The sequence below is a fragment of the Mesoplodon bidens genome (assembly GCF_964165515.1).
Source record: "Mesoplodon bidens genome assembly, chromosome: 8".
In the NCBI taxonomy this organism is placed as follows: domain Eukaryota; kingdom Metazoa; phylum Chordata; class Mammalia; order Artiodactyla; family Ziphiidae; genus Mesoplodon; species Mesoplodon bidens.
The window spans coordinates 35,891,504-35,917,068 of record NC_138165.1 but is presented as its reverse complement, the minus strand read 5'-3'; the positions used below and the strand labels follow the sequence as shown (position 1 = coordinate 35,917,068).

At 35.5% G+C, this 25,565-nt stretch overlaps 1 protein-coding gene across 6 annotated transcripts in view; it reads right to left on the bottom strand.

Moving 5' to 3' along the window:
* Positions 1-25,565, bottom strand: part of KCNH7 (potassium voltage-gated channel subfamily H member 7) — a 457,039-nt gene that overhangs the window by 102,948 nt on the left and 328,526 nt on the right. For 5 of the 6 annotated variants that reach the window (XM_081242073.1, XM_081242076.1, XM_081242075.1 and 2 more), the window contains exons 4-6: positions 21,121-21,549; positions 16,573-16,593; positions 7,430-7,644 (exon numbers count right to left, since the gene is read on the bottom strand). In XM_081242073.1, coding sequence (XP_081098199.1) covers positions 7,430-7,644; positions 16,573-16,593; positions 21,121-21,549 — 665 coding nt within the window. The remainder of the gene's footprint in view (positions 1-7,429; positions 7,645-16,572; positions 16,594-21,120; positions 21,550-25,565) is intronic. The other variant, XM_081242074.1, reaches the window with a different exon arrangement.

Below are 25,565 nucleotides of genomic sequence, written 5' to 3'. Positions count from 1 at the left end.
CTGATGAACATAGATGCAAAAATCCTCAACAAAATATTAGCAAACAGAATCCAACAGCACATTGAAAGGAGCATACACCATGATCAAGTGGAGTTTACCCCAGGAATGAAAGGATTCTTCAATATATGCAAATCAATCAATGTGATAGACCATATCAACAAACTGAAGGATAAAAACCATATGATCATCTCAATAGATGCAGAAAAACTTTCGACAAAATTGAATACCCGTTTATGATAAAAACCCTCCAGAAAGTAGGCATAGAGGGTACTTACCTCAACATAATAAAAGCCATATATGACAGACCCACAGTCAACATCGTTCCCAATGGTGAAAAACTGAAACCATTTCCTCTAAGATCAGGAACAAGACAAGGTTGTCCACTATCACCACTATTATTCAATATAGTTTTGGAAGTTTTAGCCACAGCAATCAGAGAAGAAAAAGAAATAAAAGGAATCCAAATTGGAAAAGAAGAAGTAAAGCTGTCACTGCAGATGAGATGATACTATACATAGAGTATCCTAAAGACGCTACCAGAAAACTACTAGAGCTAATCAATGAATGTGGTAAAGTAGCAGGATACAAAATTAATGCACAGAAATCTCTTGCATTCCTATACACTAATGATGAAAAATCTGAAAGAGAAATTAAGGAAACACTTCCATTTACCATTGCAACAAAAAGAATAAATACCTAGGAATAAACCTACCTAAGGAGACAAAAGACCTGTATGCAGAAAACTATAAGACACTGATGAAAGAAATTAAAGATGGTACAAAGACATGGAGAGATATACCATGGTGTTGGATAGGAGGAATCCACTTTATGAAATTGACTATTTTACCCAAAGCAATCTACAGATTGCAATTGCTATCAAACTACCAATGGCATTTTTCACAGAACTAGAACAGAAAATTTCACAGTTTGTATGGAAACACAAAAGACCCCGGATAGCTGAAGCAATCTGGAGAAAGAAAAGCAGAGCTGGAGGAATCAGGCTCCCTGACTTCAGAATATACTACAAAGTTACAGTAATCAAGACAGTATGGTACTGGCACAAAAACAGAAATATAGATCAATGGAACAGGATAGAAAGCCCAGAGATAAACCCACACACATATGGTCACCTTATTTTTGATAAAGGAGGGAAGAATATACAATGGAGAAAAGACAGCCTCTTCAATAAGTGGTGCTGGGAAATCTGGACAGCTAAATGTAAAAGAATGAAATCAGAACATTCCCTAACACCATACACGAAAATAAAAACCAATATGGATCAAAGACCTAAATGTAAGGCCAGACCTTATAAAACTCTGAGAGCAAAACATAGGCAGAACACTCTATGACATTAATCACAGCAGCAAGATCCTTTTTGACCCGCCTCATAGAGAAATGGAAATAAAAACAAAAATAAAGGAATGGGACCTAATGAAACTCAAAAGCTTTTGCACAGCAAAGGAAACCATAAACAAGATGAAAAGAGAACCCTCAGGATGGGAGTAAATATTTGCAAATGAAACAACGGACAAAGGATTAATCTCCAAAATTTATAAGCAACACATGCAGCTCAATATCAAAAAAACAAACAACCCAATCCAAAAATGGGCAGAAGACCTAAATAGACGTTTCTCCAAAGATATACAGATTGCCAACAAACACATGAAAGGATGCTCAACATCACTAATCATTAGAGAAATGCAAATCAGAACTACAGTGAGGTATCACCTCACGCCAGTCAGAATGGCCATCATCAAAAAATCTACAAACAATAAATGCTGGAGAGGGTGTGGAGAAAAGGGAACCCTCTTGCACTGTTGGTCAGAATGTAAATTGATATAGCCGCTATGGAGAACAGTATGGAAGTTCCTTAAAAAACTAAAAATAGAACTACCATATGACCCAGCAATCTCACTACTGGACATATACCCTGACAAAACCATAATTCAAAGAGAGTCATGTACCACAATATTCACTGAGCTCTATTTACAGTAGCCAGGACATGGAAGCAATCTAAGTGTCCATCAACAGATAAATGGATAAAGAAGACGTAGCACATATATACAATGGAATATTAGCCATAAAACGAAATGATATTGAGTTATCTGGAGTGAGGTGGATGGACCTAGAGTCTGTCATACAGAGTGAAGTAAGTCAGAAATAGAAAAACACATACCGTATGCTAACACATATATATGGAATCTAAAAAAAAAAAAGTTTCTGAGGAACCTAGGGGCAGGACAGCAATAAAGACGCAGACATAGAGAATGGACATGGGGAGAGGGAAGGGTAAGCTGGGACGAAGTGAGAGAGTGACATGGACTTATATATACTACCAAATGTCAAATAGATAGCTAGTGTGAAGCACAGCTGCATAACACAGGGAGATAAGCTCGGTGCTTTGTGACCACCTAGAGATGTGGGATAAGGAGGGTGGGAGGGAGATGCAAGTGGGAGGAGATATGAGGATATATGTATATGTATAGCTGATTGACTTTGTTATAAAGCAGAAACTAACACACCACTGTAAAGAAATTATACTACAATAAAGATGTTAAACAAAAAAAAGAAAAATGGGATATGAACTTAAACAAGAGATAATGCATCCTTAATGATGTCTTTGTTCAGCTGTTTTTTGCAGAGTTTGAGGAGTTTTAGAGAAAATATACCACATTCTCTTCCTAATTTCTGTAGACTCACTTCTCTAATCAGTTACTAGTAAACATTTAGATTAGGATATTTTGCCATACAGCCAAATGTTACAGGTATTTCCCAACGCCATGCTAACTTCTGAGTAGATTTAGGGGACAGATAGGAAAACAAAACAGAATTAGAGGATGTACTTTAGAGATTAAGATCTTCACTCTTTGAGTCAGATGATCTTGGTCTGAAGCCCACTTTCACCATCTATTGTGTGACCTAGGTAAGTTGCTTCCTTCTTCCTAAGCTTGATTCCTCTTCTATGAACTAGAGATGATAATAACAGTACCAACTCATAGGAGTGTTATGTGGATTAAAATTGATAATCTGTTAAACCACTTAGCATAGGGCCTGGCACATAGTAAATGCCCAATCAGTGTCACCTATTATTAAATCTATCATAATTCTATTTTCATGACAATAATATACTTAAATAAATCCCAGATAATGGGAATTTATTTTAGGTTTAAGATTCTATGTAGATTTCAAAATTATATGGCCTTTTAAACATTCAGAAATTTCTCTCTTGTGACCTAAGTGTCTTAGTGATTACTCCTGAAACTAATGATTTTGAGTATTCTCCTTAGTAAAGCTATAAGAAAACTATAGTTGTGGACTAGTAGTAATTCTTTTCTTCATCATATGTCTTTCTGATGACCACAATATGGGTTTCTATTAAGTTCAATAGACATTCCTTTTAAGTAGTAAAATAATAAGTTGCATAATTATTTGCTCATAATTTGGCCAGTACTGTATATAAAGGAAACTCAAACTACCTTTAGTTTCATAATATGATCTTGTAGTACTTATTATATTAGCATTTGCAAATGCTATTATTATATGTTGCTGTAATATTTTTCTCCAAGTAGTTTATAACCCCTTGATTACTGGTACTAGGTTTTATACTTCTGTGTTTCTAGAGCCTACCCAGCATATAATGTGCATTTATTAAGTGTGTGTGTGTGTTTGTGTGTGTGTGTGTGTGTGTGTGTGTGTGTGATGTTGTTAGTCTGAATTCTTATCTTCATCTACACAATGGGCCACTGTTGTTTTGTTTTCCTTCCTTAGAGCCCTTCCTTCCCTGCTGCTTTTTTCTGGTGTGGTCCGCAGTCAAGGGTTATACTTCTTCCACCACAAGGCTGAGCACAGGACTCAAGCTGGCCAATCAGAGTCCACTATCTTGGGAATTGATATGGACACTGGTGGAGTGAAAGCCTTTCCCGTCAGATCACTAACTGTGAGGATTAGGTAAGACAGGAGAGTCTAAGGACCTTGCTTCCATCAGATGTAGCATGAAGTCAATACAGAAGAAAGCAAGGCTGAGAGGAGAGAATGTCATCAGCTGTTCAAACAATGAATGTAGCTGTGGCCCAAAGCAGACCTGCCGCTGCACTTTTCGGTTATGTGACCCTATAAGCTGACCCTCCTCCTTTCATTTTTTGCTTAAAGTGGTTTCACTCAGGCTTCTATTACTTGCATTCTGTTACAGCACTGACTGATACAGCCTTATGTGACTGGCCAATAAAGATTTGAAACCCACAATGCCGTCTTCTTAAACCTTCTGACATTCTTATGCCTATCTAGGGAGAGTGATCTAGTACAACATTTGTAAGAGCTGAATGTGACAATAAAATGATACATTTTATCCTAAAGCTCAGCATAACATCTGAACTAGAACTAGCCTCAGAAATAATGAAATCATATAAGAGTGCAAAAGTTTGGTTTACTTTTATTTAAAAGGGGGCAGATATAGCCAAGAATTTGATCCTTTACTGAGAAATGCAATCGCATGGTGAAAGCAGATCTTTGCTCTTCACCCACACATTTCTTCCAATTCATTGTTTTCTCTCCATCACTCCACTGGAATTTGGTAGTAATTGTCCAACCAAGGCCCCACTTCCCCAAAGTGGACCCTACTACACATTTGCCTATACCAGGTGGATTGTAGTTAAGGAAAAAAAACTCCACATCCTCTGAAAGTTATTTCCTACTTCCTTCAGTGAATAGAGAAGGTCAGATGGAATATGACATAAAGAGCTGATGCATGCAGAAGTTTGGCCTCCATGATGATTTGGGTGAAGTATAAGAAACTGTAGGAAAACTTTGGGGCTTTGTTGTGGGCCTCAGTGTCCCTCAGTGGTAAGTAATAGTTTTAAACATTTTTTAAAATGTTAAAACAAGTATTATAATGTTATGGAGCTAAATATGAAAGTCACAGGGATTTTAAAGAGAAAGCATGAGACCTTAAAAGAATGCTCACCTTTTGATGGCAGCTGTTGCATTTTACTCAAACCCCGAAGGCACTTGAGGAGAAAGTATTGAAGAACCATCTAGAGAGGAAAGTTCCAGCAGCTCTCCAATCTGTAACAAGCCCCTGCCCAGCCTAGCAACTCCCTGGCTCAAGAACCTACTCGTTATGAGACGGCACTTGGACTTTTGTGCCTCTACAAATTTGTTCTTGCTGTTTTCTCTACCTGGGATTCTCACCCCTTCCCTTGTCTGCTTGGTCAACTTCTCTTGCCTTCCTTCCTTCAGTAAACGTTCATGAACTCTACTCTGCCAGGTGTTTTACTAGGTCATGGCAGGGTGTAGATAAAAGGATCCTGCAGCAATAGTGCGGAGGGCCAGGAGAAGTCATACAAGAACATTAATAAACAGAATAATGGTTGATGTTGCTTGCCATGTACATAGCACCTCGATGAACACTTTCCACACATTATTCTATTTAATTCTTATATCAACACTGAGAAATAAGTTTTGCCATCACTAAAACTTGCCTCAATGTCACAATAAATGACTTAGCCAGAAATAAAGCACAAGTGCATGCGACTCTGAGTTATGCTTTTAAACATCACTCACTACCCAGTTTGATAAGTAACCTTCTGGATCCATCTTAAATGTCCCATCTCATCTGTTTTTCTTCTCTGAAAATTCCTCCCTTAAAGTATAATTACTTTCCCTCGACCTGTGTTCCTGTTTTCTTTAACACCATGATTTCGTTAGGGCTATTTGTATAAATGTTTCCTCTCACCAGGCTCAGAAAGTCCCAGTACAGGTGCCACCTCTGACCCATGTGTACATTCATCTCCTCCTGGCACAGTGGACCTGCTGAATGTGGCAGGATAAGGTAGGCCCAAGCTCATGAAAACTTTGCAAAGATCAAACTTGGCTGCCCACAAGCCTTAGGTATGTTTTGTTCGGTCTATAAAAGCATTTTGAATTAGTTTGCCAACTTTTAGAAACAAAGAGTTTATCTTAAATTCTGGATTTCTAGATTCTTTTTAAAATTGGAAGATTTGAAAACATTGGTCAAGCATTCTTGCATGACCACAGTTAGCTGGAGCTGAGTGGCAGCCATCTGCTTGGGAGGAACTCTGGGCTCTGTAAGTCCCCGTAGCCCCTACCATGCCTGCTGTGCTACCATGAGTACTGTACTCACTTACGCTACTGGCAGGACCCTGAACCTAATATCTGCAACCTGTCTACTGTTCAATTTCTAAAGTCTCTTACTTTCTATATATCCATATGATGATTATGGTCTACAAATAATATAAGTTTTGAGTTAATTGCAAGTAAAATTCAAAGCTGTCAAAACGGTGTCAGTACAACACAAATAACAGTAGACTATTCATTTACCACGGTTAGGCCCAGTTTACTAAGTATAAGTTAAGAAAAACAAAATGCCAAGGGTAGAAAGACTCATTACTACATAAATATCAAAATATATATTTGAGTATGGCATGTATAATCTCTCATCTCAAATAAATAGAGACTACTCAGGTCTATTTACAACTGACTCATGGTCTTTACATAGCTATTTTAGCTCACATTTAAGACATTATTTACAAACTATTATAGTGTTGTTTGTAGTGATTACAATTACAAAAAACTTTATTAATGTAAAATCTTAAATACTTGGGATAGAGATTGGGGTCAAGTTTATCTTTATATTGTGACTGTTTATAAAAAGATTTGCTAAGCAAATATACTAGGTTAAATTGTTTGTAAAAAAACAAAAACTGTTTACTTGGCACAAATTTTAGACTCATGAATTCCCAACAATGTAAGTGCATTGTAAGCAAAAGCTGGGTACTGCTTAGGTTGGTATTTTGATATAATAAATACAAATCATTTTTCTCTATTCTTTAAAACAGGACTCTTGCTAGACAGTACCTTTTTACCCTAGTTCAACTTGCAATATTTTTAAAAAAAACAATAAAATATTGTTCCTGTGAAATATATTGTTTCATTCTGACTTTGCATCAACTCAGACAGTTCTTTTCCCCAATTCCACTGACTTATACCTGACTCTACTTAGTAGTGTAAGTGCAAAAAGAGGGCCACAGTTAACAGTAAATCCCAATTAGTTGCCTAAACCTTCGATAGACACATCCATTATATTAAAAAAAAACATGCTTTAATAATGCAAGAGTTGGCAGCAAAACAATAAATGCCCAAACATGATGAATAGCTGGTTAACCACTTCTACAACAAAAGGAACAAGAAAACCAAGCCAGCCCATTTTTGCTTAGTCTTGTAATAGATAAAATCATAGTCTGTAGTTTTATTTATCTATTACATTAGAGGGTCACCCAACATCTGAGATAAATTGGAGTGCAAATAAATGGCTTACCTCTCTTAATATTCATTCATAGGAAAAGGAATGAGTTTTATGGTGCAGAAAATAACTTTAAAACCAGTTAAAATTGATAGTAAAATCGTGTCCTACCTGGGTAACTTTCTCTGTCACATTGTGTGTTCGATCTTTAACTTTGGGTGCAATAATGGTTTTATCTGAAGAAGGAGGGGATGTGTTCTTTTTTTCAGTTTTGACATCTGAAAAATTCAGAGTGAGCTGTGGAATCTTGTTAATGGTGCTGTATTTGTTGAGGTTTGAATCCGACGTGGATCCCAGGAGGCTTGACTTGATATGATTAAAAGGCCCTAAAAAATTGGAAAGTATTTGTAAAAGCAATATCAGGAAAAATTAAGAAAGAGATGGTCTTGAATGACCTGTTAGTAATCCATGACTATTGTGACCCTGATTCAGATGTGACAAAATGCAGCTGGCTGATACCTGTTCACCATCTGCCATATGGAGCGACATGTGAGTATCCAAGGATAAGATGGTGCCCTAGGTGTGCACCCAGAGAGCAGATGACAGTTTTAGCTGTTAACTGGCTTCTTTCATTAAAGGCTGGAATAAAAGAACAAACTCTACTCCCTATTATTGGCTAAATTCTACTTTCAAAGTTTCTCAAGAATTTCTTTTTTTATAATTTAAGAATTATTCAAGGAAGGACTTTTATAATTTAGGAGTTATTCAAGGAAGGTTAAAATCATGTTGGCCATGAAACTTCTGAATGGCTGTCTAGCCTGCTCCAATTTGTATTACTCCCTTCTCTGTGCCATAACAAGTGACAAGCCAGTTGTGTTCTTCATATGCTTCTATTACCTGTATGAGATGCTTCCCAGAGATTCTAAAAGGGTTAAGTCCAGACAGGAATTTCAGGTAACACTGAGAAGGACAAATGTCATTTGTGTGTATGGGTTTGTGTGTGTGTGTGTGTGTGTGCATGTTATGTGGACTGTATTGAAAAATTTGGCTCCTATGTGGGATTTTTAAATCTTTCCTTTCTTTTCTTTTTTTTCCCTTTTATTTAGATTTAAGGTGACCAATTTTTGAGGGAAAAAAAACATAGCAGAAGAATGCTTTGGTCACTTAAAATTGAAGTGACCATAGTTGGGTAAATAAGACTTGTCTGGGGTTGGTAGCACCTGGTTACATCTTTTTTTTTTTTTTTTTTTTTTTTAACCATGCTATACATTAAATACCCAGATCTTATTCCTGGAGATTGGGACTCTTTGACCAACACTAGTCACTTCTCACATTCCTTTCTTACGAAGACAATTTGGCACTGTGCCAAGACCTGGGCCCCTTAATTGAGGATAAGTACACTGACCAGCTACATATTCTTTTGAGATGAACCTATTGTCTGTTGCTTATAGAGAGTCAAGAAATGCTCCAAAGAGTTTCTTATACAATTGGTAATATTACTTATACCATTATGTAGCTCTTAAAAATTAGCATGAGGAAGACTTTTATAAAAATCCTGAGCCCACGAGTGCTATACAGCCATTAACTTTCTGCCTAGAGAGTGCTTGAAACATGCAAACTGCGTGAATGAACTTGCTAGTCAGCACATTTTGCCTTATGCTACTTTTATCCCCTGTTCAGAATGAAACTAACACATTTTGGAGATCAAAATGTGCTTTATGCACCAAATGAGGTATAAACCCTTGAAAATTAAATGTATAGATTGTGTATTTTGGACCACAACTGTCAATCGACTCAGATCAAATATAATCCAAGAAAAAAAAATACCCACCATTTAGTTCATATTCACCCTGGAGGAAAATCACACTACATTCGTTTATAAAAGTTTATACTGATATTTGGTTATAATAAAATATTGAAATGATTTTAAGAGATTTTTTACCTATGTAGGAAACCCTGTGTTCCTTGAGGTGCATTTCTGTTCATTCTCTGAGTTTTATCTATGATGATGGCCAAGTCTATCCATATAAAAAATGTCACTAAGTTCTCTGGGCATTTATTTCCCAGTATGTTCTCATTTGAATATAGATTCTTACTCTCTTTTCTATTTATATGACAAGAAGAGAAATAAGAGCCCAAAGTTACCAAATTAATCTAGCTTTCAGATAGGTCTGTGAGAAACCCCATTCTTTGTAAAACTCTCCTATACACATCACTAATTTAGTTAGTGTTAGATAGTGTTTCCTTTCTTGTATCCTAGATAGTGTTTCCTTTCTTGTATCATTCTACGGCTACATTCCCAGCCTATATCTTAATATTTAAATTTGTAAAATATTCTAGGACTTCAGATTTCTTAGATATTGTCTTTTTCCCAACTCTAATGTCATATTTTCACTGCGTAGGTGACTTTACTGCACACAGGGATATTGACATGAGATTATATAACACTGAGCTCAGGTATAGAGTTAAATTGTATTTCAAACCCTTAAGCACACTTTTCAATCCTCTTTCTCTATTATCCTTCTATATATTGGACTTTTGTAGCAGATGGCCTACAGAGTTGTTAAAAAATTGGGTAAAAATATGGATTATCTGTGATGTTAACACAGAAAGGCAGTGTTATATGTACTTTGCTTGTCCTTGTGACCACTTCAGATAAACTCCACTGAATTGGCTGCAGTGATAAGCAAGTAGTCTCAACTGTAACAGTACTTCACCCTAGAGGCATCTGTGGGGGAATTTTTGTTTGTTACAGTGATGGGAGGTGTCTATTCTCTCACTATGAAAAATTGACCCAGATGTCTCAACGGGCATTCATGTAAGTGAAAAGCCTATTTATAATGATCTGAGCCTTGAACTTGTCTCACATATTTTAATATACACTGAAACTTTCAGAGCTACAACTGCCATACAGAATGAAGATTTTTACTTTTTTTTTGTTCATAACTTTACCAAAAGTTGTTCACCATTTTGGAAACCCAAATCACTTGGAGATACACTACTTTTGTTATTTGAGTTGCCAATACAAAATTTCAGACTTCAGGTTACAGTCTGTGTTTGTAGCTGTCACATGCAAACATATAAATGAAGATATTTGCATCTATTTAAAACAATGTTGGAACAAAATATTATTAAATTTCCAGACAATTATAGGAATCACACCTCAAATCATTAATAAAATTTCTGCTAAAATATTTTATATTATTGATCTCCTATATATGTAAAATGATGTATGATACAACAAAAAGAAGCCTATATTAATTTTTAGGTAAAAAATAAACACCTGGAATGGCTTGAGAACTCCCTAGAGATCTGCCACAATGTCTCCATAATGTCTTTTTTATTGAAGTATAGTCAGTTTACAATATTAGATTAGTTTCAGGTATGCAACATCGTGATTCAATATTTTTATAAATTATACTGCATACTACAAAATAATGGCTCTATTTCCCTTTGCTGAACAATATATCCTTGTTGCTTATTTATTTTATACAGAGTAGTTTGTATTGCTTAATCCCATACCCCTATCGTGCCCCTTCCCCCTTTCCTTCTGCCCACTGGTACACTAGTTTGTTCTTTATGTCTGTGTTCTCCATAATGTCTTGATTGCCATTTCTTCTTCTAATCCATCTTCTAGTTCCCATTGCTTATGAAGGTGTATGGTCTGCAAGGTCTTTTTTAAGTGTTGGAGGATAAGTATACATCCTGATGTTTAGTGGGATTTCTTTCTCCTGTGCACTGCATTACTATTGTATTGCATGTTATCCCATAGGGAATCATTTTGACATTACACTTAAAACCAAGGGCCAGTTCATTTTTGTGGATATCACACTTTCTCACTTTCTCCCCAGTTGATTTTGGTTTTATTCATAATTTAATTTTGATTATTTACTATTTTAAAAATTTATATATAAATAAGGTCGCTCTATCATTATTTATTCCAATAGTGGTTTTTACTTTGTTATCCCTCAGTACTCCTGCTCTATCATTTTAGCCAGTACTTATATGGACTGTTTTATCATGTCTTTAATGTTCTTAAAACCAAATTGTTTCCTTATTTCTGATTATCACATTATGCCTTCTCGTGTAGTTATATTTGAACATTAACATATTGAGAGAAATATTTTATTATAAACTGCTTTCCTTTTAACTCCTCCTTTAAATTAAAGTTAAGGAATAATGTTGATCTTTTAGAAATAGGTTAAATCATCTCTGAATGTCATTTCAAGATAGTAAGATGAGTATAACAAAAAGTTGAAACAAGGGGACGTTAGTCTGATAGGGCTGAGAAACCACTGGCCAATACATATCACACTAAGATGTGGCCTCAAAATATTACTTTATTGCAATCTGTGTTTTAGCTTCTCTTACTTACTAGTGGAAAACCTTTCTAAACTGTTACTCTATTCTGTTTTTTTTAATGTTAAATCTAGACATTTAAAGAATTCAGCAGAACTTAAAATACTGCTTAAAATAATTCATGCATGCTTAGATAAGGCATTCAAAATCTATTTCATCTTGTATAATAAAAATCATTATGTTATTTTCCACTGATTTTGAAGCAGATGTTTACATGCAGGGGTCTGTTAGTGTCTGCAAGATAATCAGTGTCAGCTTAGGTTTCTCTGAAATCTGTCTAAATTCTAATCAAAATAATTTCCTACACTTTAATTAAGAAAGGTATTAGTAATATCCTCATTTTACCAGTTGTAAGCTCAAGCAGACAAAATAGGAGGCCAAAATGGAATAAGAATCAAGGACCAGAAATTAGAATGCAGGGTTTCCTACCTCCTAGGTCTATATTCAGAAAGGCCTTGGTTGAGGACTTAAAGGTGAAAGGCAGCCTCCCTGAGTGTGATCATAAACAGATGGCATTTAAAATTCTAAAGAAAGAAAGGAAGATAACCTGAAAAACAAAGTAAATGAATTTTAAAAGAATAAATGGGCAGAAATAAAGGGAAATAGTAGATTCAATAGAAAAGAATGTAAACTCAAAAGTATTTAGGAGGACTTGATATTCTTCAGAGAAACATTTGCAGAATGGATGACCAGATTAAATTTTCTAATATACTAGTAGGGGATGGAAAACAGGTGACCAAGAAGACTAAACCAACAGCTGAATAAAGCTCTAATATATTACAAGTGTCTGAGTAAATATAAAATAAGCCAGGTTCTAGCTACAAAGAAATATACTGCATTTAAAGATCAAGCCAGAGGCTAAAGCAACATCTAGGAAGAATTTTAGATTAAACGTATTTAAAATTTTTATGATAAGGTTATTTCAATTTATCATGAGTTACAAGATGCTAAAGGAGAATATATTCCCCTTAAGATGGTGCTGGAAATATAGCTAAGGACAGCTGATAAATTTTAAAAAATAATAATGTTATTTAAAAAAAAAAAAAGATTATTGCTCTTGAGAGCCAAATGGGACAGGAGGGAAAGAAACCAAAAAGATTAAGGTTGTTTTCAAATCATCAGGTCTTTATACAATATTTCTTACAGCATGAGTTTATTTGGCTAAAGTTTAATAAAACCTAAATTGCTGAAGTGGCTTAACATTAAAGAAAATGCAAATGCAGTGTTCATTAATTGGATTTTATAAAAGATCACCGTCAATAAGCATAAGGTAACCAGTTTAACATTAAAAACTATATAAGAATTAGTCACCAAATTATTTGTACTCAATATCCATATTGTTTGTTTCAGTGCATAACATATACTTTATAGAAGAAAACTGTCATGATTGAAAATCAATTTGCAAATTCTTATAAGATCACAAATACTTGGTATGGCCAATGCAGCATATGAGATACAAATTGTATCAGATCTGTTGATTTCCTTTGTGTGTCTGATAGGTTTTGTGGCTAGAGAAGAGGTGAAAGCTATAATAAATCTTGAGGGTAGTTTTGTTTCTGACTCATATGCCAGATTCATAGACAAGTTGGAAACTGAACATATCATTGTCAGTGGGATACAGAGTTACTTGGGATAATGAAGAGGTGGATACAATAGAAGGGTAAAATTATTTTAATGCCTTACTAAAAATGGTAAGTGGAGTTAATTTTTATGATGACTTGGAAGGCAGAATAAACAGAAAAACCACTAGGATTAAGTTTGCCTCCCACATGTTAGAGAAATTGTTTAAAAAGTGATGCACACACTCACACACACATATAAATAGCATATGCAATTTATTTGAATTAACTTTTTCACTCTTTGATAATGGGTCACAATTTTGGATCTCTGAAGTCTTATTTTAAAGAGTCAGAGTGCTAAGGAAATTATTAAAGGAAAACAAAATTGATCTTAAGAAAGGAGGTAAAATGGAAATTATTCCATTTTAGCAGAAAACTTAAGTACCAATTTGCTGTTTTTATACTGTGATGTTACATCAAGAATAGAAGTAACTGGCTAGTATCTCTGTCCACTCAGGATAGATGAAGGGGAAAAAAATTACATTTCAACAGGAAGGATTTGAGTTAGCTCTTTGTATAATAGGCAGTAAAATAGATTTTCCAAGAAAGTTAAAGAATGGGATCCTCTAGAGATAAAGATGCTTCTACCTCCTGTGCAAGAGATTTAGCCAATACTCTTGCCTGAGGGGAATAAACTGCAGTAGATGATCTTGAAGACCTTCCAAGTGCATTTCTAAATCATTTATTTTATTTTGTTAAAGAAATTATTTTTCATTGAGTTAGATATTGAAAAAACTAATTATGTATTTGCACACAAAGAAGCGTAGAAATTTGTATTTTATTTTTAAATTATTATTTATTTATTTATTTTTGCATTACGCGGGCCTCTCACTGTTGTGGCCTCTCCCGCTGCGGAGCACAGGCTGCAGACGCGCAGGCTCAGCGGCCATGGCCCACGGGGCCAGCCGCTCCGTGGCATGTGGGATCTTCCCGGACTGGGGCACGAACCCGTGTCCCCTGCATCGACAGGCGGACTCCCAACCACTGCATCACCAGGGGAGCCCCTGTTTTTTATTTTTAAAAATTTTTATTTAAATGTGGTTTAGTAATAAGGTCACAAAAATTTAAAAAGCACACTAATGCATTGTTCTATATCTAATTAGCATATTAAGTGCTCTGTGAAAATCTCAAAGAGCCAGACACTTAAATATTTTTAACATAGTTTTCAAAATCAGAGCCTGAACATACAATAAGGACATTGGAGGGCACATTTACATTAAATTTTTATTAAATTGCACATGTTTTATCTAATTTAGGAGTTTAACTTTATAAATATTAATATGTGAAAACTTTCTACAATGGGTTAGAATTTCATAATCCCAAATTCTGACTTTTATGATTCATTTTTACTCAAGGACTATTGCTATTAAAAAATGGAGGATTATGCCCATCGACAGACGAATGGATAGAGAAGATGTAGTATATATGTACAATGGAATTTATTACTCAGCCATAAAAAGGAACAAAATTGGGTCATTTGTAGAGACGTGGATGGACCTAGAGACTGTCAAACAGAGTGAAGAAAGTCAGAAAGAGAAAAACAAATATCGTATATTAACACATATATGTGGAATCTAGAAAAATGGTACAGATGAACCGGTTTGCAAGGCAGAAATAGAGACACAGATGTAGAGAACAAACTTATGGACACCAAGGGAGGAAAGTGGCAGGGGGCAGGTGGTGGTGGTGGGATGAGCTGGGAGATTGGGATTGACATGTATATACTAATATGTATAAAACAGATAACTAATAAGAACCTGCTGTTTAAAAATAAATAAATAAAATTCAAAAATGAAAAAGAAAAAAATGGAGGATTGAGGAAAAAAGGGTTGGAGATTAAATGGATTGGTTTGTAAGAAAAAAATAAAATTAATGTAGTTTGAATGACAACTATGTGAACTACTAGTTTGGAAGATTAGCAAGCTCCATTTTCTATTTATTGAGGAAAATTAGATTTATTTCTCACTGCATTTAAAGATCACTGGAAAATTAATGTCTAATAATTTACTGCTAATTGTTAAATGCTAAAGCCAGTCATATTTCACACAGACCAGTTGTCAAGAGCGGCCTGTATTCTGTTTCTTGAGGTTATGTTCTGAATTATATCAATCCAAATCACTACCCACAGCTGAGACTAATTTGCTCCCTTTTAGAAATCTAAGTGGACAGGCCAAGGACAGAATAATCATGTATATGAAATTCCATCCTTCAATTGGAGGTCCCCTGCATAGACCCTTTTTGAAGTGCTTACAAAATAAAGGTAGGATGGGGAGAAGCTGCCACGATTTCTCTTATTTTCAAATTACCCTGCGCTGCTGACCAGAAAAGATCTTTAGCTTCTAGTGCTCTTAATTCATAATCATCACCAGCTCTGAATTAGTTAGGGAAGCACTTGAGAACTCAATATACAAAGCTTCACAGTGATCGGAGTAGCAGTGACATACGCAAGAGGCCAAAACAGTGAATTCCAAGTAATGATGGTTACTGGTGGAGACGTGTCCATGCAACACACATGCAGAAATGAGTCATTGTCATCATATGCACACCGACAGCAGCATGCATAGCCTACGTTAAAGGACTAAGCTCCAAAAGTTTTCAACTGGATGAGAATAACATGATTGTTATATTTTGTGATTATTTGCATCTACTATAATAGAGTAGAAAAACTGAAGTGAATTTCCAATTTTTAGTCAAATCCAGATTTATCCAGAGGTATTGCCCAGTTAAACATTACCCTACAGTAGCTGTAGGTCATGCTAGTGATTTCAGACTTATATAGGACACAATTAAAATGATTGAAATGTAATATAGAAAAATAGAAAATGACTATCATGCATATACAGTTTACTACTACAGTAAGCTTAAAACCATACCCCCTGCCATCCAGGAACGTGAAACTAGTTTTAAGGAAACAAAAGAGGAACAAGTGAAGTGATGCTGTCATGTAGCACTTTGTTTATTTATTTTATTTATTCTTGTACTCAAAAAGGCTTTTTTCTTGTTGGCTGAAATAGGCTTATGTGCCTCTTTTATACCGGAATATATTTAGCTTAATTTTTGCTTCTTTCCAAATTATTCAAATATTTAGTAAGTCTTCATTGTCAACCTAGGCTTATACTTCTTGCAGGAAAAAGGAGTTCATAGTCATTTTGGTGGCACAGCTGAGAAAGTAACAATGTCTCCAGCAAAATCAAGCCATGATGTCTCCACCAGGCACCTGGGCTCACTAAGGGCAGCATGATGTTGCATTGAACAGGGCATACAGCAGGCAAGTTAACATGCCGAGTAAAGGGGCAATCTAAGCATCAGATGATGAAATTTGAGCTCATACATTACCTTTAATACTGCGACCATTGTCTGTTTTGAGCACATAAGGAAAAAAAGAGAGACATATAAAAAGAAGACTAAAATTATGTTATATGCACTGAATAACCTCTGTAACAACAATCAGAGAAAACAGGAAGTAATGATTGAAAATTTATCTTTGAAATTAACATTTTGTACTATTCAACCAAGTAAGATGCATATGCTAAAAATATCTGCCATCATAAGCATCTGTGTTCAAATATGTGAAACATTTAACTCACTTAATTTAAATGGATTCCAAGATCCAGATTTTATAATTATGACTGTTTGGAGAAAGCCATACCCACATGCCTGCAATTGTGACAAAAACTTTCAAACTTGCCAGAAGTCAATTTTAGTGTTACTTCAGCCATCGCTTACAAAGAAAAACTACACAGCATTTTGCATGTTAGGTAACGTTTTTCATATTTAACCTAGTATGCTAATAGAAAAATGCTTCTAAGACAATGGTTTACTTTAATAAACCAACTTGCATTATTAATCACAATTTTATGAACCATTCTTCCCACAAGTGTTCTTCAATGTACATTTTGAAAATACCAAATAGTACTCAAAGAACCATTCTTAGGCAAAAATAATTCTAAGAAATCAGTGAAAGATTTGACTATTTAAAGGTAATGTGAGCTTGAAAAATTTATGTTGTCCACAATGCACTCAGTGTAATACCTAGAAAATTTAGGAAATTTGTTTATATTATAATGGATTTGTTGTCAAATCTCAGAATGGAGTGTTTTCAGATTTATTCTGAGATTAGCATTCTGACTCTTTGTTGCATATATGCTACTAAAACAATATTCATTACTAGTTTTGAAACAAACAAGCTTACTGTAAGTGAAGTCATGTTAAAATCATTCAAATATATCCAAAATTTGAAAAATCGGTTCCACATTTGTTGACATTTATGCTAATGCTGTTCATATTTAAAATCTTGGGATATATAATAATTGTTTCAAATCTTACAATTGAAGCAATTTCAATAATGCAGTGTATTGAATTGCTAGCATAGACACTACCTCACATAGAGATGCACAAATAAAATTGTGACCTTACATGTCAATGCTCTGCTCTCTTTGAGGGACCATAACAAACAAATAGGGTTAATGGAAGAGACCTCGATTACATAGAATTAATTATCTCCATCAGAAGCTAGGCCAACAATCATTAGTAAAGAAATAACTGCTTGCAAGCAAGTAGTTAAATATTATAATTCTATTCATCAACCTGGAAATTACATGTAAAGAGTTGCAGTTTCCAAAAAACCAACTGCCCCAAAGTTACATTGTATAGTTAATGCTGCTTTGACATTCTGAGGCAGAGCATGTGGTCTGTGTACTGGTGCTAGCTGAGATCTGCTTGTTGACACTGTAAGTGCAGAAACTGACACTGTAAGTGCAGACGTTAGAGTAAGCAGTAAGAGTCTTGTAGCGGTTTGACAGACTAAGTTTACGTCTGTTCAATTTAATAATACAACAATTGGGGTTTATATTTTGTATGTCTATTTTTTTAAATTTCATTTTCTTGTAGGGCATTTTTACTGTATTTACAAATATATTGGTATGTGATGGATAAGAAAAAAGAATTCTGGTCCTTCACCACAAATGATTTGAGAAATATGGTTTTAAGGTATTTGATAATATAGATTAAATAAAAAGATAATGTAAAATATTATGCACTGATATATTTGCAAATTATTTAAAGTTCTATAAAGATAGCCTATATAGGAGGGAATTTTTCTTCTTGAGTGAAGAGACAACAATCTGAATTCAAAATCTGGTGCATGTGGGATTTAACTTATTAAAGAGCTACGTGAATTCATAAAATTAAAATCAGGTTTAAACATTTTCCATCTTCCCTTATCAGTGGCTCAGTTTCTAGAGTATATTAATTTATAAAGCTTTAGGAAGTATAGGTTCGCCTATGCTAATGAATGATTTTGTAGCTAAAATTGAAGTACAAAATACCCTCTGAAGTTATCTGTTGGTAGTCAGACATTGACATTAGCATCTGCAAGCAAGTGATACAGTCTTTTGAAAATAACATAGCTTGGGTGGGAGAAGAAAATTGAGGATGATCTCAACACTGAGCGTCCCTGAATAGAACCTGTACCGAGAAGCCCAAAATATTACCACATCCTCTCCCATAATTGTATCAGTAACTGTGTGCTAAATGGAGACCATATAAGATTGAAAACAATAAAGTTAAATCATGAAATCTGACCTAACCTACTCAGCACCACTGTCAAAACACAAGCTAAAAGTCTGTACCATGCACTGAATATGTATCATTTAATATTGTTTCTGAATGTTATTACACTGTAACTCAGGTTCTAGGCAATAAGGCCAGTCTCTGAAAAGTCAGTATGCTTCCTAAAGATGACTACACAAATTGGACTAACGAACAAAAATATATGCTGGTCATTTGAATTATCATATTGGATTTACTGTTGTTCGGCCATAAGATCCATTGCTCAAAGATCAAATTTCAGAGATTTCATTTAGTCAGGAGAGAGTGAGCATGCTGTGACTAGACGCTGTAGAGCCTTACACAATGATCCAGTTTGGAAATTGTCCTTGATTTTATTTTCCTTTTCCCTTTGACTTTCTTTGGACTAGAGATTAAAGTGGATGTGCTAATTGCTCTTGTACCACATCAAATCTACCTCACAGAAAACTGTTTTTTTGTTTCTTTGACATTGATATTTCTCTCTTTAAAGTTTTTCCTGCCAACTCATTTTCTTTCACCTCTTCTGCCTTCTCTACTTCACTGCACCCTTTAAATAAAGATCCCCACACGATTCAATCCTAAAACTGGTTTAAATTTCAGAGTACTATGGAACAGATAACTCATTATTTCCTGATGGTGTAGTTCATGAGCATGATCCTCTCAATGTCACACCAAGGCTTACTGAGTTCCTTCCATGAAATAGGCAACTGTGCTGGAGACCAAGGCCATGGAGCCAACTATGCCAGAACTCCTGTGCTAGAGAAGCTCTCAGCAACATCATTATTTGTTTGTATATCTAATAGGAATGTAAGACATATAATGTGGAATAAATGTAGAATGTAAGAAATGCTATGATATATGTAAACACTGCCTTGCACACTCAGGTGTGAAACCATTTAATTCTTCTGGTTTGGAAAGGAGAAATGGGTCCTTATGACTATGAGTAGTGGTGTGAGGAGGCACAAAGTGAGGAAGAGTATTCCCAGCAGAACAAAGAAATGAAGCATGAAAATGCATGATATATTTTTGGGAAAGGCAATTAGTTTTGTGCAGGTTTAGAATTGAGTATATAGTAGGGGAGGAAATCTTGCAGGGTCTAGAAATGAGGCTTGAAAACTAACTGTGGAGAGCTGGAAAAGTGTCAAGTACCCTACACTAAGGAGCCCCGTGATCAGATATATGTTTTAAAAAGAAAAATAGTGGCAGCATGGATGATGATGGGCTCTCAAAGGAATAAATACCACAGAAAGGACAATGGACCTCTCAAGAACCCAAATCTGTAGAAAAGTGAAACTAATATATCCATGCAATGGGTACCCTGAATCTGGACCTCCCCAGAGAAGATTCAATGACTCAACAGACCCTTGCAACAAAGTTTCATAGAGCAGGAGTGAAGGAAGAAAAGCATTGCATGGATAGATTGTGGATTCTGGAGACCAGTCCTGGGTTTGAAGGCCAGCTCTGACATTCTATAACCTTGGACCAATTATTTATTTAAATATCTAAGCCTTAGTTTCCTCATCTATAAAATGGGCTTAATAATAGATCCTAACTCATAGGGTTGTTGTTATGAGAATTATATGAGAATCAATGTGTATCAAGCACTTACATTGCCTCATGCATGTAAATATCCAACAAATGTTATCCATCATCCTGTTAATGATGGATTGCTTTTAGCATTGCCTTTTAAGGCATCCCTACTTTCACTACTGGCTAATACATGAATCTGACCTTGAAGTGGGCAGAGAGAAATAAATGAATTTTGACTTTGCATGTCAAGTTGTTTTTGGTTGAGCCCCTTCCTCCTACCTATCCTTTCCCTGCTCCCAATTAGTATATAGCCTTCTGATCACTCAGTATATCACATTTCATACACCTCTTCCTTTAGAGAGAGTTGGTCAATAAAATAGTTCTGTGACAGCACACTACTCTTTTTTGCCCAGGTCTTGACTAGTTACTAAATGCAGCACAATTAATCATGCTTGAGATGATAGTGTCATCACCTAAACAGGTCTTATATTAAGCATTAGTTAATTAACACTCCATAAAGGAAGCAGATAATAGTTATCATTCTATCTCAGAAAAGGATGAAGAAACCAGAAGAAACCAAATTATTCACTAGGGCTCAAAGAGGAAATCAGTAACAACTCTGAATGTAGAACTCCTATTTCTAATAGACTCTACTCACATTTCTTCTCCAAAGGTATAAGGATTAATGTCAAAATCAAACACAATAAGAAATACCTTTCTCTACCCTGTAACATATGTCTCCATATTTAAAAAATACAAACATACCTTCACTGGCATGTCGGTCTCTAAATATGTTCTTGGGGTGGACACTGAATCCTTCTATATCCTGAACCGATGAAGCCCTCCGTATACTACAAATGCTTTCCTTTGATCTGGAATGAGTCAGCTGGGAGCTTGACTGCAGCATGTCAGGATAGAGTCGGTCCCATTGCCTTTTGGGAGAGGAATGGTCAAGAGGTCCGGATATATTCACCAAGGGGGAACATTTGCTGGGCTGTATCAAGGCTTTTGTATCATCTGCTTCCGAGGGGCTGCAGCTTTCTTTAGTAGGAGACTTAAAGTGCTTCATGGCTACGGAATCATCGCTGTGCTTAGATGAATCGATCACTACCACATCGGGATCTTCTTGTGGTAAAGATTGCTTTCTGTAAGTGAGAACTCTCAGACCAGGGAACTTGAACCCAAAAAGTTTCCCTACAAATACAGAGAGGAAAGAACACTGTTACAAGACAAAGGATATATCGCTTAAAACAAACAAATGAACCTTGTTGACTCATCTTTAAATACTGTGTAAAAAGGTATTAATTAATACTTAAGTCATTTTACAGTCGGAATGAGGTATATTGTAGAAAACTTCTCTGGGACCAATATGAATTATCATATAAGCTGTAAGAAAATAGTGAAATAATTTTACCATGGTTCTGATGGTTAGATATACTCCAGCTAAATAAAAGCATTATTTGGATGATGCAAGGTTTTTTTTTAATAAACTGAAAAAAAATATTCACTATGCATCCATTTTTTAAAAGCGAAACTGGAGGTTGGAGCACAGTTTAGAAGGGAAAGAAAGGAATGGATACTTTGTATAAAAGGGCCAGATACAGGAAAGATTATTATATTATATTATATTATATTATATTATGTCGGGGTGGAGGTAGAGGGGGATGTAATTGTATTGGACGTAGAGGAAAGGGAATAAGGGGGGATAAGGTGTTGGCCTGACATACCTAGAAGGTTTGTATTGGATAATATTGCTAGTCAAGTGTGGATGGGAAGAGTGGGGTCAATTACATATGTCCTCATTCTGTTTGGGATTCTTGAAAAGCTTTTGGTTTCAGAGAGAGATGTACACATAAGAATTTCTTTCTCCTGAATTTTTTTTTTGTTCCAGTGTCTAAGAATATGGCACGGAATGTTAAACATATCTCAGAGAGGTTGATGCTTAGAAGTGCAACTAAGTATAAACATTAAAAGGTAGATATTAAAAATGAAAATATTAGCTAATAAACTTACTGGTACTAAAAAATGCAAATTAAGACAAGATAATATCATTTTCCACTCTTCAATTTAGCAGTAAATGAAAAAAAGAAACATAACATCTGGTGCTGGCAAAGAAAGCTGACGAGCATTTTGACGCTTTGCTGGTAGAATTGCAAATTGTTACAAATTCTTTGGAAAGTCATCCTACAATATCCATTAAAGTGAAAAAAATACACTTTTCACTTGACTCAGCAATCTCATCTATAGGATATTACTGTACAAAGGCACAAAAACTAGATACAATCTTAATATCCACTAGAAGGAGAATAGTTGAATAAATGTGGCATTTTTATACTTTGGAATCTTATGATGTTCCTTAAAAAACAATAATATGTAAATGTTTTGATTAGAAGGTTATTCAAATACAGTTTTATGTGAAAAGGCAAGTTTCAGCTTAATGTGCTTATGGTGATATTATTTCATTAAAAATAATAAAACCTTATATTTGCCCATATAAGTTGCTTGGCAGTAGAGAAAGATGTGGAAGAACATACTCCACAGTTTTAATGTTGACTGGCTCAGTATAATGTATTGCATTCCTCTTTATATATCTTTATTGTTTGTTTCATTGAGCATGCATTCTTTTATAAATTAAAAAAATAAAAAGGTAAAACTTCTACCCTTAGAAGAAATGAAAATATAAGAGAAAGCATTCAAAAAATACTGCATAATTCAAAGCTTTTCTAAGTACTGTCTACAAGAAAATGCCAATTCTAATTTTTGTTTCTGTTCTACAGTAGCCTAGGTCCACATCACCCCATGGCTTTACAATCACATGTTGCCCTTCGAGTCAGTCAGCTGATCTATCTGGGCTACAATATTATCTACCTCCTTATATTCTTTAAATGTCATGGGCACCATTATCTTTAATATATTTACTATGAACTTTTTCTCAATACACTGAGGATTGTTTTAAAACATGGAAGAACACTCTCAAAACTTATGAAATTTTCTGCATTATATTTGAGTGTACTCTTCCAGCAGATGGTCTTATCTACACACATATTTTCAATTGCATCTTTAGCCTAAAGACTCATAAATCTATAACTCAAACCTAGACTTATTCTCTTAGCTCCAAACCTGCATTTTTTTTTCTTTATAACAAATTTAATTAGTTATACATGTACATATGTTCCCATAGCCCCTCCCTTTTGTGTCTCCCTCCCACCCTCCCTATCCCACCCCTCCAGGCGGTCACAAAGCACCGAGCTGATCTCCCTGTGCTATGCGGCTGCTTCCCACTAGCTATCTACCTTATGTTTGGTAGTGTATATATGTCCATGCCGCTCTTTCACTTTGTCACAGCTTACCCTTCCCCCTCCCCATATCCTCAAGTCCATTCTCTAGTAGGTCTGTGTATTTATTCCTGCCTTACCCCATGTTCTTCATGACATTTTTTTTTCTTAAATTCCATATATATGTGTCAGCATACAGTATTTGTCTTTCTCTTTCTGACATACTTCACTCTGTATGACAGACTCTAGGTCCATCCACCTCATTACAAATAGCTCAATTTCATTTCTTTTTATGGCTGAGTAATATTCCATTGTATATATGTGACACATCTTCTTTACCCATTCATCCGATGATGGACACTTAGGTTGTTTCCATCTCTGGGCTATTGTAAATAGTGCTGCAATGAACATTTTGGTACATGTCTCTTTTTGAATTATGGTTTTCTCAGGGTATATGCCCAGTAGTGGGATTGCTGGGTCATGTGGTAGTTCTATTTGTAGTTTTTTAAGGAACCTCCATACCGTTCTCCATAGTGGCTGTACCAATTCACATTCCCACCAGCAGTGCAAGAGTGTTCCCTTTTTTCCACACCCTCTCCAGCATTTATTGTTTCTAGATTTTTTGATGATGGCCATTCTGACTGGTGTGAGATGATATCTCATTGTAGTTTTGATTTGCATTTCTCTAATGAGTAAAGATGTTGACAAACCTGCATTTTTAATGGCTTCATCAACATCTTCTCTTAGAAGTCTTAAAGACACCTCAAAATCCTGTAGCAAATCCAATCTCATAATCTATCCCTCAAAGCCCAGCCCCTTTTTTTTCAGTGAATGGCATCACAGTCCATCTAGTTGTATAAGCCTGAGACTTGCTGGCTATTCTCTCTCTTCTCTCTCACCTCTATCCCCTGAATCCAATTAACCCACTAATTGTGTTCATTTCACCTCCTGAATATCTTTTTAGTGTTTTCACTTCTCTTATCTCCACTGCTCTCACTTTGTGGAGATAAGAAATCACAGTTCACCTGATTTCTTGCAATAAGATGCTAATCATTTTCCACATTTGAATCATATTGTCTGTCCTTTAAAAAATACTAACTTCTGATCATGTTAGCTATTATTTAACCTTTTACTACTCCCAGTAACTTCCTGCTTTAGGCATGAAGATAACACTAGCCACACTATCTGCAGCTTAATTTTTCCTCCTTGCTCTCTAGAATCCAGCCATATGAACTTTTTAATTCCTCCAGAGGCCTGTGCTTCTTACAGATTCAGGGCTTCCTTGTGTTTGATAATTTTTACTCTTCTTACTTAGTACATCCTTTAGGGTTTTTTGTTTTGTTTTACGGAAATCTGTTGCATTTCTTTTTCTTTTTTTATTTTGCGGTACGCAGGCCTCTCACTGTTGTGGCCTCTCCCGTTGCAGAGCACAGGCTCCGGTCGCGCAGGCTCAGCGGCCATGGCTCATGGGCCTAGCCGCTCCGCGGCATGTGGCATCTTCCCGGACCGGGGTACGAACCCGTGTCCCCTGTATCGGCAGGCGGACTCTCAACCACTGCACCACCAGGGAAGCCCTACATTTCTTTTTAAAAAAATTTTTATTTTATATTGGAGTATAGTAGATTAATAGTGTTGTGTTAGTTTCAGGTGTACAGTGGAGTGATTCAGTTATACATACTCTATAATATCCTTTAGGTTTTAGCTCCAAAGTCATTTCCCATGGGTAGCTTTTCCTTCCTTCTGAACTATATTAGCATTCCCTTCATAAATTTCATAACAGCTCATAGTTATACACTTGTCGATTTTCTGATTAACATTTCTCTCCCCTAGTGGACTGTAGGAAGAGCCCCTATTTTGCTCACCAAATCCCAGTTCTAACAGAATGTCTGAGCACTGTAAATGAATTTCCACTAGCAGATTCTAAACTGATGATGT